This window comes from Pantherophis guttatus, chromosome 2, assembly GCF_059756535.1.
Source record: "Pantherophis guttatus breed Tessera chromosome 2, ASM5975653v1, whole genome shotgun sequence".
In the NCBI taxonomy this organism is placed as follows: Eukaryota; Metazoa; Chordata; class Lepidosauria; order Squamata; family Colubridae; genus Pantherophis; species Pantherophis guttatus.
The window spans coordinates 162,273,919-162,288,692 of NC_142064.1; the positions used below are offsets into that span (position 1 = coordinate 162,273,919).

General features: G+C 38.8%; 1 protein-coding gene across 8 annotated transcripts in view; it reads left to right on the top strand.

Moving 5' to 3' along the window:
* TMEM94 (transmembrane protein 94) overlaps positions 1 to 14,774 on the top strand; it is a 71,026-nt gene that overhangs the window by 29,271 nt on the left and 26,981 nt on the right. For all 8 annotated transcript variants that reach the window (XR_015732476.1, XR_015732477.1, XR_015732475.1 and 5 more), the window contains 9 exons: positions 1,031 to 1,167; positions 3,127 to 3,329; positions 4,175 to 4,326; positions 4,461 to 4,563; positions 6,361 to 6,447; positions 8,647 to 8,763; positions 10,143 to 10,199; positions 12,186 to 12,290; positions 13,061 to 13,225. Coding sequence is in view for 5 of the 8 variants with exons in the window: in XM_087887181.1 (XP_087743307.1) it covers positions 1,031 to 1,167; positions 3,127 to 3,329; positions 4,175 to 4,326; positions 4,461 to 4,563; positions 6,361 to 6,447; positions 8,647 to 8,763; positions 10,143 to 10,199; positions 12,186 to 12,290; positions 13,061 to 13,225 (1,126 nt within the window). In the remaining 3 variants the exon portion in view is untranslated. The remainder of the gene's footprint in view (positions 1 to 1,030; positions 1,168 to 3,126; positions 3,330 to 4,174; positions 4,327 to 4,460; positions 4,564 to 6,360; positions 6,448 to 8,646; positions 8,764 to 10,142; positions 10,200 to 12,185; positions 12,291 to 13,060; positions 13,226 to 14,774) is intronic.

Below are 14,774 nucleotides of genomic sequence, written 5' to 3' on the forward strand. Positions count from 1 at the left end.
TGTGTGTGTGTAGATTGTAATGTATTTTTCAAAGACAATAATTTATATTATCATATATATTTATTTATGCTTTCCACAGTTCGAGTCCAAGATCCACCCAAAATCTCCTGCTTTTGCCTTGACCAATATGGATATGGAGTAAAAATTGTGTTAAGATTTAAGTATGTGGATAGGCTCATAAACAACCATGTGATTAGTGGCTGAAAGCTAGTAGGATTGTTGATTAGGCGAATCATTCTTAAGGTTTCACACTTTATTTCCCTTTGTTGGCTGTCTTCATGGTTATGAAACTGACCCAGCTACAAAGACTGCTACAAAGATTTTTTTTCACCTTGCTTCAACACTGGGCATTCAGCTTGGTGGAGAGTCCTGCGGCTACCAATGCCTGGCCTTCAAAGGAACTTATGTCTTTTTTAAAATGAAGTTTATTTAAAGAAATTTTGACAGGTGTGACTTCTTAGTCAGTCCTTCCAACCAAAGAACTCAAGCTGTTTATTTTCAGGAACCTGAACAGTTTCAGCCCAAGATGCCTTGTGGCTTCAAGTGAAGGATAAAATGTTATGTTTAAAAATGTTGAATGAATAAAATGTTAATGTATTTCACTGCCTTGAGTTATTTATGGGAAATAAATAAATAAGTAAATAAGCAAGCAAGCAAGCAAACAAATAAATATTCAGAAGTTGGTCAGACTGGTAGCTTAATTTTATTCTATTGCAGTTAGCAATGGGATGCACATATAACTCTGTTACCTCACATTCTTTTATGAACAGCCGACTGAGACATAGGGCTCTCTCTAATAGTTGGCTGCCCTGGGAAAACTGAAGAGAAATATTTTATGTGTTATAATCTCACTTACCTTCCTGCTATGGTTGCATGATTTGAATGAATAGAAGTTGTAAACCCTTCTTGGGTTAAAGCAGAGGTTTCCTTACTAACTGCTGTTGGCATTTATAGGTAGAGTCAAACCTGCTCTGGATCTGGTCATAATTCTTTCAGCTACTTAAAAAGCCTCATGTTTTGCTTTAAACAGTGAAGGTTCAGAAATCGTAAATGCTTTGGCACTGTTCTTCCTGGTGCTACTTGACCTCTTTGTGATTGGACGGCAAGAAAGGATGAAACACCGAGAAATTGAGAGGAGACTTCGGAAAATCATCAGCAGAATAAATGGTAAGACCCCCTCCCTTACTCCTCTTCCTCCATTATTATTTTTCCCCAATGTCAGGGGTGCCAAACTCGTGGCCAGCGGGCCAGATGCATCAGGCGCTGGCCATGCCCACCCCAGTTTAGCAAAGGGGGAAAAAGTCATGATACCTCACGTGATAACAACGTGATGCCGTGATTTCACTTAACAGAAATTTTGGGCTCAATTGTGATCGTAAGTTGTGGACTAGCTATATTAAGTGCTACACAAAAGGAAATAAAAGCTAAGCATCAGTAGCTATCTATGACAGTAACTGTGAGAAACATAAAAAGTATTTAAAGTAAATAAAATATAAGCTTGAAATTTAAAAAATTCTTTGGTAAATAAATACTGATATATTTTAAGCTGGCACCAGAAATAATGCAGCAAGCATACTTCCTGTGGCTGGATATTCTGAAACCAGGCTGCCGCTATAGAGAAGAATGTCTCATATTTATGGACAGAGGATAATCTTAAAGCACATGAAACTTGATAAGGACCCCTGACCAAATCATTGCTGCTGTTTTTGTTCCCTTGTTTTTCTCCATCCGGATCTCCATCCTGTTCTGTCTTCTGTGAACAAACATATTACCCTTTGGAACAGGTTACCCCCAGGGATATGAATGATCCCAGATCTTCGTACTTTCCGTCGTGCACTTAAGACCTTTCTATTTCACCAAGCCGGGCTGGCATAAATCTCTTCTAATTTTTCTAAATCTTTATGCTGAAAATTCTTAACTCGATGAACCAAATTGGCTTAATCATCTTATATTCACATTTTATATATATGTTATTTTAACTGTTCACCGCCCTGAGTCCTTCGGGAGAAGGGCGGTATAGAAATTGAATAAATAAATAAATAAATACAGTAGAACCTCTGGTCACAACCATAATTCGTTCCATAACTTTGGTCGCAAACCGATTTGGTCGTGACCCGAACCTAATTTTGGAAATTTGGTGCTTACAAAAAAAATGGCGTGGAAGGGGAAATCGGCCTCGAAAAAAAAATTTGTGAACTTTTTGGTCGGAACCCGGTTTGGTTGTAGTCAGAAGCGTTAGTTATTCAGATGTTGAGATTTTTGGTGCACTACAAGGAAAGCTGCAAGAACCACTGCTGGAGTTTACAAATACTATAGGAAGACAGAGCAGATTATTTGTAGCATGTACTAAACCAGAGGTCTTCAAACTTGGCAGCTTTAAGACTTGTGGACAGCATAGCTGGCTGGAGAATTCTGGGAGTTGAAGTCCACAAAAGTCTTAAAGCTGCCAAGTTTGGGGACCCTGAACTAAACTAATGAATTGCACTGATGCCCATTAAAATGCATGTTTTAGGAGGTGTGTGTAGGAGATGTTGATGAATGAATGACTGGAAAAACAGAAAACGGGGAGAGAGTAACTCCCTCTTGCCATGGTTGAAATGAATATAGTTTCTCTAAAATGGCATGGATGCCAACAGTTCCGGGAGGATTGTGTTAATTAATACAGGGGCTGGAAGGATAAGGTTAGGCTTTTAATTTGACCTTAAAATGAACTCAGAATAAATTCCTGCTGCAACTGAAATCTGGATCAATGTTTAGCAGTATGACCTTAGCGGATGGGACCACATCAAATAATCCCTTCATGCATGGAGGGTGGCCAAAAAGAATTATTTATACAACATTGGAAAGAGAAGTCTGCACATGATTTGCAGTGGTGGATTGCCAATATGTTTTGTTTGTTAACCTTGAATGACATTTTTTCAAGAGAGAGGAAAGGAAGGAAGCTAACAAACTATTTATTATAATTTTCTGGTACTGTTCTGGTGTTGCCTATCTATTCCCTCCCCCCTCCTGGAATATTTTTCCTATTAGTATTTTAGTATCTATATAACAATGATATTTGATATCTTTATTTTTCTACCATTACTGCTTGTTTAATAGCCATTTTCTGTTAATCTGATATTTCAGATGCTTTAAAAGATAGCAAAGAACTCATCTGGACAAAAACTATGTACCCCGACCTTCACATGCCCTTTGCGCCATCCTGGTCACTCCACTGGGTCTATAGGGATGGTCACCTTGTCAACCTCCCAGTAAGCCTGTTGGTAGAAGGTGATATTGTTGCTCTGAGGCCAGGCCAGGAATCTTTTACCTCTCTTAGAGGGATTAAGGTAACTCCTATTTTTCTTCTTGATGGTAAGATGATGCTGATGTACTAGTAAAAAACAAGGATTTGGCATGTCCAAAGTCTGATTCTGGGTTTTTTTTGGATTCAAAGTATTTAATATTTTTTTACATAAACATGAGTATTAGAAACACCCATAAATTTCTTCCTAAAAGGGCCATAATTAAACATTTATTTTAAAAATGGAAACCAAATAGTTCAGAAAACATCAGCATATACAGCTTGTGACAAAGTGACTTCTTTCTGTAATGGGAAGAAGAGATTTAAAGCAATAATAAATAGCAATAGCAATAGCACTTAGATGTTTATGCTGCTTCATAGTGCTTTACAGCCCTCTCTAAGCGGCTTACAGAGTCAGCATATTGCCCCCAACAATCTGAGTCTTCATTTTACTGACCTGGGAAGGATGGAAGGCTGAGTCAACCCTAGCTGGCCAGGATCAAACTGCTGGCAGTTGGCAGAGGTAGCCTGCAATACTGCATTCTAACCAATGCGCCACCGCAGTTACCATGCATTGCATGTCATTGCTTCTTCAGCTTGGTGGACTTTTTCATTTTAACTTAGTTGTGCATTTATCTGTATTCATTTTTTAAGAAGTATGCTTAATTCGTTATTGTTAGATATCTTGAAGGTTCTGTGAGCAAAAAAACAGGATTCATATAATAATGCTATAAAAGACTATTGTGTCAGCCAAGCAACAGTAAATTATATGTTTTAGTAAAGTAAGATGTATTGTTTTTGTTTGCTTAAAGAAGTTTGAACTTTCTGTAAGATATTCTAGTTCCCTGTTTGATAGACAGCTTCTGCCACTGTCTCATCTTTTTCTAACAGGATGATGAACACATTGTCTTAGAACCAGGGGATCTGTTTCCTCCTTTTTCTCCCCCACCCTCCCCCAATGGGGAGGTGAAGAAAGGACCTCAGAATCCCCAGATGTTTCGACTCTTTCGGGTCACAAAAACACCAGTGATTGACAATGTTCGGTATGTTCTTAATTCTTGGATAGAGCTCTTCTCAAAGCATAACAGAGATTTGCTGGGTACAATGCTAGCAAAAGGTAATACATTATTGAAAGTGTTTTTAAGATCCTCGGTGACTTTTCATTTGTTTGTTTCAGGTTATGTTTAGACATGGGCTTATCACGGGCTGTGACTGCTCTAGATAACGAGAGATTCACAGTACAGTCAGTGATGCTGAAGTTTGCTGTTCCTGTTGTGCTGGTAAGTGTAATTGGTTGTAAGAAGCAGCTCTTCGGTGGTCCAGTCAAGTTCTAGGTGACTAGGAGTATCCCAATGAGTGATGGTTTTCTGTGCCTTTGAAGAAATAGTCCTTGATTCTTTTTTGCAAGTCTTGAGTATTCATTTGTAAAAATAGGAGGAACTGATTTATGTACAGAAGAGAACTAGATAAAACTGATGGAGCAGTTTTGTGGGGAGAAAGAGAGAGAAAGGAGATAATTGTTACAGTCATAGACCAACACAGAAGAAGAGAAGGTAGCTTAACTAAACCTTAAGGTGATCCCTCTCTTTCTCTCTCAATCTCACTAGTAAGATGGACATATAGGGTATCCAGGTTTTAAAGGAAGATGGGAATATATGTGCACAGCTAAAGCCAATACATCTGCAGTGTCAATTCTTTAAAATGTCTGATCTGGATACAGCAGTACATGACATAGGAGACCTCTTGTTTTGACTACCATAACATGGACTAAGTAAGTCTGCTTTTAAAAAAATGCTTGCAAACTTCAGTCAAAATATTGATAGAAACCTGTTCCAGGGAAAACAACTTTAGTGGCTACTTGTCCTTTCCGAGCATAATTTAAAACTCTTTATTTGGAAAATGACATATACGTCTGCTTGGAATTTAAGATCTAGATGAGAGATTCTTCTTTCTGTCATGCCATCATCGGAGACTGTTTGGGAGTAATTCAAAGACAGAGTCTTTTCAGCAGCTGCTGAAATCTTGCCTATGGAGATTCTCAGTCATCCAGGTCATGGTTGTCCCAAAGGTGCTTTTTTCAAGAGGCAACTGGACTTTCTGTTTTTTTCTTTGAAGATGTTTTGCTTCTCGTCCAAGAATCTTCTTCAGCTCTGACTGGGTGGTGGGGAATGGAAGGATTTATAATCCTTGCAGACAGCTGGACATTTGCATTCTTTTAGCGGGTCGTTATGGTCACCTGGAGGTTTATCTGTGTCATCAGTCACCTGAGTAGTGTAAATGGGTGTGAGCCTTCTTGGAACTGTTGAAAGGACTGTATTGTAGATATGAGATAGATGATGTCCTATCTCTCCCCCTCTATTGAGAGAGGGCTGTTCAAACACAGTCCTTTCAAAGTTCCAGGAAGGCTCCACACCCATTTGCACCACTCAGGTGACCCTGAGGACACAGATAAACCTCCAGGTGGCCTCAGCGACTCTCTGAAAAGATGCAAATGACCAGCTGTCTGCAAGGAGTATAAATCCTTCCATTCCCCACCATTCAATCAGAGCTGAAGAAGCTTCTTGGATGAGAAGCGAAATGTCTTCAAATAAAAAATCAGAAAGTCCAGTTGCTTCTTGAAAAAAGCACCTTTGGGACTAGATCTTATTTGTGGTTGAGGGCAAAATGACTTTTATCCATAGCCGTGTTTCAAAATCAAGCTTGCTAAAGCACTTTTTAGCTGGCAAATGCTGTTTCCTTAGGGTGTTATTGACACATTTTAATTACATTGTTTTGATGTTTGGAACTTAAGTGCAGTTTGCCTTGAGCGCTGTTTTTCAGAAAATTGCTTGTCTATTTTCTAAAAAATATATAATGAAAATGACGAAGTCTGCATTCACAGGCTCAGAGTCATCTCACCGTTTAAACTATAGTAATGGCAAATAAAGTGAACCAATCTATTTATGTAATGGGTGCTCTAGTTTTTTTGATTCACCCCAAATCTGGTCACCGTGTTCAAAGAATAATTATGTTGGAGATAGAAGGGTGGGAGTCTGAAAGCTGAGTTTTTAATGTTGTTTCCTTTCTTCAAATGGCAGCTTGGCTTCCTGATCACCAATGCCATGCGGTTTTTTTTCATGGCTGGTGGAGTAGTCCCTTGGCAGTACATGTTTCTTCAGCTTCAGGTAAAGAAAACTATGCTCTTGCTATCCCTAAATTGGTTTTGGTTCTCACTTATCAAAAAAAAAAAAAAGAGAGAGAGAGAAAGTACCTTTTGCATTTACTATTAAATACTTGTGTGATATTCATACTTTTGCATGTGCTACGTTCCACTATTAAGCTGTGTTTGTTAGGGATGCATTTCACAGTGAAAAGGGTGGGAAGGATATTTCAGGTAGTGCAGAATGCAGTTATTTGACTTGTTGAACAAGTTTGGAGGAAGCAGGACCCAATTTACTTCGATTCTGCATTTTGATTTTGGGCTCCTGTTTTGTTTTTGACAGGGGGACGCAGTGGCTCAGTGGCTAAGATGCTGAACTTATTGATCGAAAGGTCGGCAGTTCAGCGGTTCGAATCCCTAGTGCCACGTAATGGGGTGAGCTCCCGTTACTTGTCCCAGCTTCTGTCAACCTAGCAGTTCGAAAGCACGTAAAAAAATGCCAATAGGAAAATAGAGACCACTTTTGGTGGGAAGGTAACAGCGTTCCGTGCGCCTTTGGCGTTTAGTCATGCTGGCCACATGACCACGGAGATGGCTTCGGACAGTGCTGGCTCATTGGCTTTGAAACAGAGATGAGCACCGCCGCCTAGAGTCAGGAACAACTAGCACATATGTGTGAGGGGAACCTTTACCTTTGTTTTTGACAGCAGAAAGGGGGCATTCAAGGCAAAAAATTTTGCTACCAGTTCTGTGGGCGTGGCTTAATTAGTGAGCGGGGCTTGGTGATAAGGTGACTGGGAAGGCGTGGCTTGTTGGTCAGGTGGGCGTGGCCAAGTCAATGTCACTTCTTTGCCCTTTTTTAACCTACAAAACACAACACAACACAACTGGCTCACCCACAATATAAAAGCAGCTGTGCTAGACCCAAAATGGCCCCTGCAACAAGCAGGAACCTCACACAGCCACAAAAAGCCCCAAAAAACAACTTTCACACTTTACACACACAAAATTCCACATACAGATTTGTGAGATTTTGTGTGTTTGTGTAGTTAGAGTGAAACACTACAGAAACACACTAAATCTCAGAAAGCTGAACAAATATTATTTTATTTTATTTTATTTTTATTTTTATATAAAAGCAGTTAAATTTAAAACTTCCTAAACTTTAAATGGCTAGGTCTAAAAAAAAGAACAACTAAAAAAAACCCAATTAACTATTTTTTTAAAGCTCCCAAAGGGGAAAAAACCTTACCCAATAAAACAGGGGTCTCCAACCTTGGCAACTTTAAGACTTGTAGACTTCAACTCCCAGAATTCCTCAGCCAGCTTTGCTTTGCTGGCTGAGGAATTCTGGGAGTTGAAGTCCACAACTCTCTGCCTGCTTGATTGCAAGCAGGGAGTTTCAGTTGCTTGCCGATGCAATCGATTGCAGGGATTACAGCAAGGCGTTGCGACCAGCAGCTAAGGTAAGCAAGCTGGGGGGGCGGGGGAGGGATTTTTGCTGCCGATTAGCAGGTTGAGATCGTCAGAGCTTGGGGGAAAAAAAGTTTTTTTCTTTTACATGGCTCTGGCGATCCAAGCTGAGTTGCCTGATTAGCAACTCAGCTGGGATCATCAGAGCTTGGCTGGTCAGAGCCATTTAAAAGAAAAAAAAGGCTCTGATGATCGCGCGGCTCAGTTGGGCATGGGGGGCAGGGGCAGGGATTTTTGCTACCGGTTCTCTGAACTGCCCGCTGCCATCGCTCCTTACTCGCCCGAGCCGGTCCGAACCGGGAGCATTTCACCCCTGATTCAAGGGAACCCAGTATAATTTGTTGCTACTTGTGTTCAGACCTTTCTGGAAAACAAGCTCAACACCTTTATATGATGTCCTGAGATTCCAGCCTTAGGGAACCGTGGCACTATTAGCAGCCCCATTTTGTTATTCTAGTTCTGCTAATGTACAAGTAAAACATGGCAAGAATAAATCTTTCATGGAGTTATGTGGTGGGGTTTGAGGCTCTTGAGATTCCACCTGTAATTTACCTTTCCTTACATTTTTCCTTTATTCACGTTTATATTCTCGTATATGTAGTTTCAGTAATCTTAAAAACAGGATGTTTCTGGGACATCTGTAGAATGTCTTTATGGCTTTGGTCATCACTGAATATCTGGGGAGGTGCTACATCCTTAGCTCTCTATGCAAAGTGGTTGTACTCATTTGTGACTTGGAATGGCATTACAGGTTAATGGAGTCTTGCCTATCCTCCCACTCCTGTTTCCAGTCCTATGGATTCTTGCCACAGCTTTTGGTGAAGCTAGGGTTCTAGCCCAGATGAGCAAAGCTTCCCCAACATCCTTGGTAGGTATTTAACAATAAAGAGCGGTGGGAGGATGGACTGGGCAAAAAACAGACAAAAAAAATGGAATGGGAATTCGCAAACCTCTTTTAATATTGAGAGAGGGAGATCCTATGCTCCTTCTTTCCCTTTCCCTGCTTTTTCTTTATCATTCTTTGGAATTGGAGTGGTTAAAGGGATAAAGGGACAAAACTGAAACTGGCTTGGGGTTTGAGCATGAACAAAATGGGAATTATTCAGAGGATCTGATAGACCATCTGCTGGTTGCAATTCTCAACTCATTTGTTTCCAGACTTCTGTAGAAGGTAGTTGGTAAGTTTCCATTTTAGCTTGCACCGGTCTTTTGATTCTGAATTGTTTAACCTCTCTAATGAATAACTAGATATTATATATGTTTTTAGAATTGCAGAACTTATCGGGGGTTTACCAATAACAGGAATAATGTTTTTTCTTGATTGTGTAGATTCTACTGTCAATTGATTTATATCATTCCTGCTTCTTTCTGCTTCTCCTATTCAGTCTTGTTCTGCTTCTTCCATTCCTTCTGCTTCCATCTCTGCTTGCTTGCTGTAGGCATGTGAAGCTTGGTGTCCTTATTTTCCTCTTCCTTTCTCCAGCGTCTCCATTGTTTGCTTCAGTGCTCGTATTCTCAGTGTTTCCCTTCTCCATTCCAGAGTGCAGAAATTGTGGCTCTTTGGGCAATATGCTTACATCCCAAATGTAGACTTGTATCATTGCTCTTTGCCATCTGTAAGCTTAATTGAGTCTTTGCCACTTCTGCTTTGGCTTAGAGTAGCACTGTCTCTTGTAGCGCTTTACCACCAAAATCATCTAGCACAATTACATGCTTCTGTCCTCTTGGTTTATATAGCTCTTTTCCTTTCCATGCTTTCCCTTTGTCTGGGGGTTGGAATTAGACACTTTGTTCTCCCAGCCTGCATGTTTCTGCTTCTTCTCCCTGTCTCTTTAATTTTGCCTTCAACTTTCCTGACTGGTTTCCTCTTCAAGTCTTCTTCTGAACCACTTTCTACTTGATGCTGCTCCTTGCGTTGTACCTTAACAGCTATCTTGATAACCTTTGGCTCATTTTTAATTTAGAAATGTGTTTGTTTTAATATTAGTCCAAGATTAAGTTCCTGCGTCCCTCAGTATCTTTTCATGGTCAAAATGGAGACTTGATTCTTTTGGGCTGTTTTTTTTTCAATTTGTAAAGGAATATCTGAGGCAGCATACTTTTCATGTATAGCTTAGCCTACAGAGATCCTCTTTCATTCATGTATCCTAGTGGTGACAAGTATTTTCAGAAGGATTTTCTTCATGCATCCCTTCCAAATATCTTGATAGTAACCAATTTTATTTTTTTTATTTTTTTTTGCTGCAGCTGGCTAAGTTCTCAGAAGACACACTCAGTAGCTACACAGAGGTGGTATCTTCCCAGGTACTATATTATTGAACAGTCTTGCATCCTGTTCTGTGTTCTTCTGTGCAGTCCATCCTTCCTTGTTGCAAAATGCTTGGCCTCTTCTTCTTATTTTCTTATGTATCCTTGGCTTGTGGGCACATTCATTTTGCTATACTGTGATGGTCTGCACGCTTACTGCACCACCTTTTCTATATGCTCTTCCCTATAGTGAATGTCTACAGTGTACCAGTTTTGTTTGATTTTTTTGAGAACAAAAGGGCATTTGAATTAAGCCTGTGGAATTTTTCAAAAGTTTATTTTAAGGAAGCACATAATTCACATTGCTTGCCTAGCTGAGTGAAAATAACCGACAGATGGCCCAAGGGCCTGGAAAAAAGCATCCTAAGAATTTCAGGCTGCATACTCTATAACTGTGTGTCAGAATCAGATTTAGGAAAGTTAAATATGAGAAACTGGGTATTTCTGTGAGATTAGATGGAACAAATGGGTGGTAGAATTTCAAAGTTTATCCAGGTAGTCTATATGTTATAATCTGATTAATGGGATCCAAACCCCTTTCATTCATTACTTCAACCTCTTTAATTGTTCTTTTTTAGACATTCAGGTTGCATCATAAGGCCATCTAAACTGAGAAAAGACAATATGCTTTACCATTATCTGCAAAAACCAGAATTTTACCAAAGCAAGAATCAGTTCATTGGTGGAACTGTTGCTTTCTTCTATCTAAATTAAGAAGCAATGTCGATTGCCGATTGCATTCAGTAATTAGTGTATAAGAAATTGTAGTATTAGTGGGCAAATTTTCTGTGATATCAATTCAGGTGGGTGATGATGAACTGGTGTCTAATTTTTTAATGTTTTGGAGCAATCCTTTGCACTTTGAAACAATACTGCAGAGAAGGAGAGGGAGGGGGGAGAGAGAGTGGGGAGGGAGAGAGCATTTATTTTCCCATGTTGAGTTTTTTAAAAAAGAAATGTAGCTAACTTAACTAAATGTTTCTTCCATTTTTCTGTGTCACATGAAGATAGACTAAAGAAACTGCATATTTAGCTTTGAAAAAAAATGACTGAGGAAGACATATGGCAGCACTTTCAAATATCTGAAGATATGTCTCAGAGAAGAAGGTCAAAACTTGTTCCCTATTGTTCCAAAGATGAGGGCATGAAGTAATGGTTTCAGGTTACAGGAAGATGGATTCAAATTGAATTTTAGAGGAAAAAAAACCCCATTTAATAATAGCAGTTTGACAGTGGAAGCAAGGGAGATAATAGGCTCCTGTTTACTTGGTGTCTTCAGTGGAGGCTGGATATCCTTCTCTTGTGGATGCTCAAGTTTGGATTCCTGCATGGAGCATAGGTTGAACTTAATAGGCTAAATAATATCTTCCAATTCTATAATTCTAAATGGAATTCTAGCCATAATTGTGGAATCCTAGCCATAATTGTAGCCATACGAATCCCACTGCACTAGACTAAAGACTTGTTTGTTCAGCATCTGTTTCCCACAAATTTTAACAAAATTTAACATAATATAGGATATGTATCTATGTTTTTTTAAAATATCCCAGATTGAACAATCCTCTCAGAATTGTTCCACAAAGCTAAATCTAAGGTGAAGTTCAGAATTCTACCTGCACTGATTTTTTTAAGATACGTTTGTCAAAATTCAAAATTTTTAGAGCTGTATTTGTCGCAATACAAAATAAAACAAGAAATATAATAACAGACAAAAAGAAAGAACATAAGGAAAGAAAGACCTCCCCCTCCCGAATCATCCTACTTCCTGTACATATTTGAAGCCTGACATTCCTTACAAGCTTTGTCATGCACTAGAGATCTGATTTATACACAGGTTGCTATACTTAGTTTCTGTGGAAATGTTGAACTGTCACTTGCTACCAATGCTGTCTTTCTGGAAATAACCATGTTCTTATGTGAAGTCTATTTGAACTTGCCATTCTTCCTCATTTAGTTGACTAGCTGTTGTGGCTTTTTTGGTAGGAAATGTTACGGTGTATCTGGAGCCACTTCCTGCAAGTTCTGAAGGGCAAATCACCCACTCTCACCTTCACCTCTAGTCTGCTTCACAGTCTGGGATCTGTCACAGTAAGTCCGATTGCAAGAAGAACTGCAAAAAGGAGCATAGAGTTCCCTGCCCTGTGTCTCATCGGCTAGTTTCCTTTATGGTTGCAAACAGTTCTTCTAAAATATATCTGAACGTGTTAGAGAGATATTGATGAGATAATGGTTCAGAAATGTGGTCAGATTGATTTTAGGTTGAGGACTCAAGATATCAAGTTGCTACTGATTGGCAAGCTCTTTATCTTGGCTGGACTGACAGTAGTCTGTCATGATAAAGCCAAGGTGTCTAGTTTTAAATCAATAAACTACAAATGAGTAACAGGCATGCCCTTGTCCTTTTCAGCTTTTAGAACATTAACATTTTAATTTACTAAGAATCTATTCTTGGGCTTTACTTTCCACCTATTTTTCACAGGAGTCTTCACTCCTGTCCAAAACATGAAATGTGATAGAAGATAGCTAAGAGTTATAAAGGACACCACATGCTGCCAATTGTCATTCCTTTTGGCCTTAGCTGATGTCTCACTCAGCTAGGACTGTGCCTTGTCATCTCCTTACTTTGGTTTACAGTGTTTTATGGCATCTGCACATATTGGGGAAAGTATTTCTGCATTCAAGAAGATTAAAAAAAAAAAGTCTCAAGAGATTGAAGGTTATTTGGAAATGGCCTTTTGTCTTGCATTGTGTTTAAACGGTGGAACATTGTGTCTGGCTCACTGATTCAGACATAGCCTTGCCCAATAGTTTATTGTATATCTCTGGGGTTTTGTCAGGTGTCTTGGGCTTGTTTTTAGGTGCTCTGCTGTGTGGATAAGCAAGGAATTCTGTCCTGGCCTAATCCCAGTCCAGAGACGGTTTTGTTCTTTAGTGGCAAGGTGGAACCTCCTCACAGCAGCCATGAAGATCTGACAGATGAACTCTCCACACGCTCCTTCTGCCACCCAGAGATGGATGAAGAGGTGAGGGATGGGTTTGTAAAGGATACTCTGTCAGGGTGCGCTGAGCCGTGTCTTGGTCTTCCTGACCTTTGTTTCATTTGCAAGTTAACGCCAGTTAAACACTGCAGATGCATGCTCAAATTCTGCAGTTAAATTATAGCAATAAAATACCTTAGGAAACTTATTCTCTCATCCAGCTAGTCTAGATTGTTCAATCTAGATTATTTAAGGAAATCTGGAACAAATATTATTATAGTACCTTTGAAGGCTAATAAACACAGCATGAGCTGTTGAAAGGAAGAACTTATTTTATGGAATGATACCCAAAATCTATATATTAGGTCTGTGTTTCTATACAAAGCATGAATGTATACAAGATAAGTTCCTATACATGTAATTAGTAATGATGTCATATTCCTTCCTCTGCCAAATTCAATATAGGAAGTAGGAGAGAATTCGAGATTTAAAGATTAATTAAATTTATCAGACATTTATTTTGTTTTTTTAGTATGATTATAGTCCACAAGAACCCAAAAGCATATTCTTTGCAGGTGGTTGTTGAGGGAATAAGAATTAAAAATTATTTTCTTAATAACATTTCTTTTTCCTGAAAATGCTGATCATGAATTTGAACAGGAATTTCATTTGGAAGCATTATGAAATGAGCATTATTTTGACATGAGTTTATTAAGTAATAACCATGTACACTCGTGTATAACCCCTCCTGCAAATAATCCAACTTTTGAACATTTAGCCAAAATACCATGAAAAGATAACCTGTGGATAAGTCAACCCTGCATTTTTCACGGTATTTTGGTTAAAAATGTGAGGGTCTGCTTTATCTGTGGATGGGCTTATATATATGTATATGTGGGAAATAGAAGTACTTTTAAAAACTATTACCATATATACCTGCAGGTTACCCCATCCTCAGATAAGTGAAACCTGAATTTTTTCCCAACCCTAATCCTTAAGTTTATTAAGGATCATAAGAAGAGTAAAAATGAATACATACTACAAAAAGTCCCAAACAACAAAATTCAAAAGAAAAAAGTGTAAAAAAAAAGGAGAACAAAAGATAACTTTCCCTTTCATTCCAACAAGTGAAAACAATTTTGACAACTTATCGCTATCTCTAAATGCAACATAAACTCACTTCTCCTCATAGCTCATCTCTTAATAAAACAAAAATCCAAATGCTTCATTTATCATTCTTTGTTAACAAAAGTCAAATAAGAACAATCAGATATAACTAAGTTCTTTATCTGGCCTTGATCAGATAAGCCAAAGATAATTTTTGAGTCTATTTTGGCACCTAAAATACAAGTAGTCCTTGATTTACAACATTTCATTTAGTGGCTGTTCGAAGTTACAACGGCAGTGAAAAAAGTGTCCGTTTTTCAAACTTACAACCATTGCAGCATCCTCACAGTCACATGATAAAAATTTGGGTGCTTGACAAGCAAAATCAATGGGAAAGCCAAATTCACTTAACAACCGTGTTACTAACTTAACAATTTTAGTGATTCACTTAACAGCTGTGGCAAGAAAGGTCATAAAATGGGGCAAA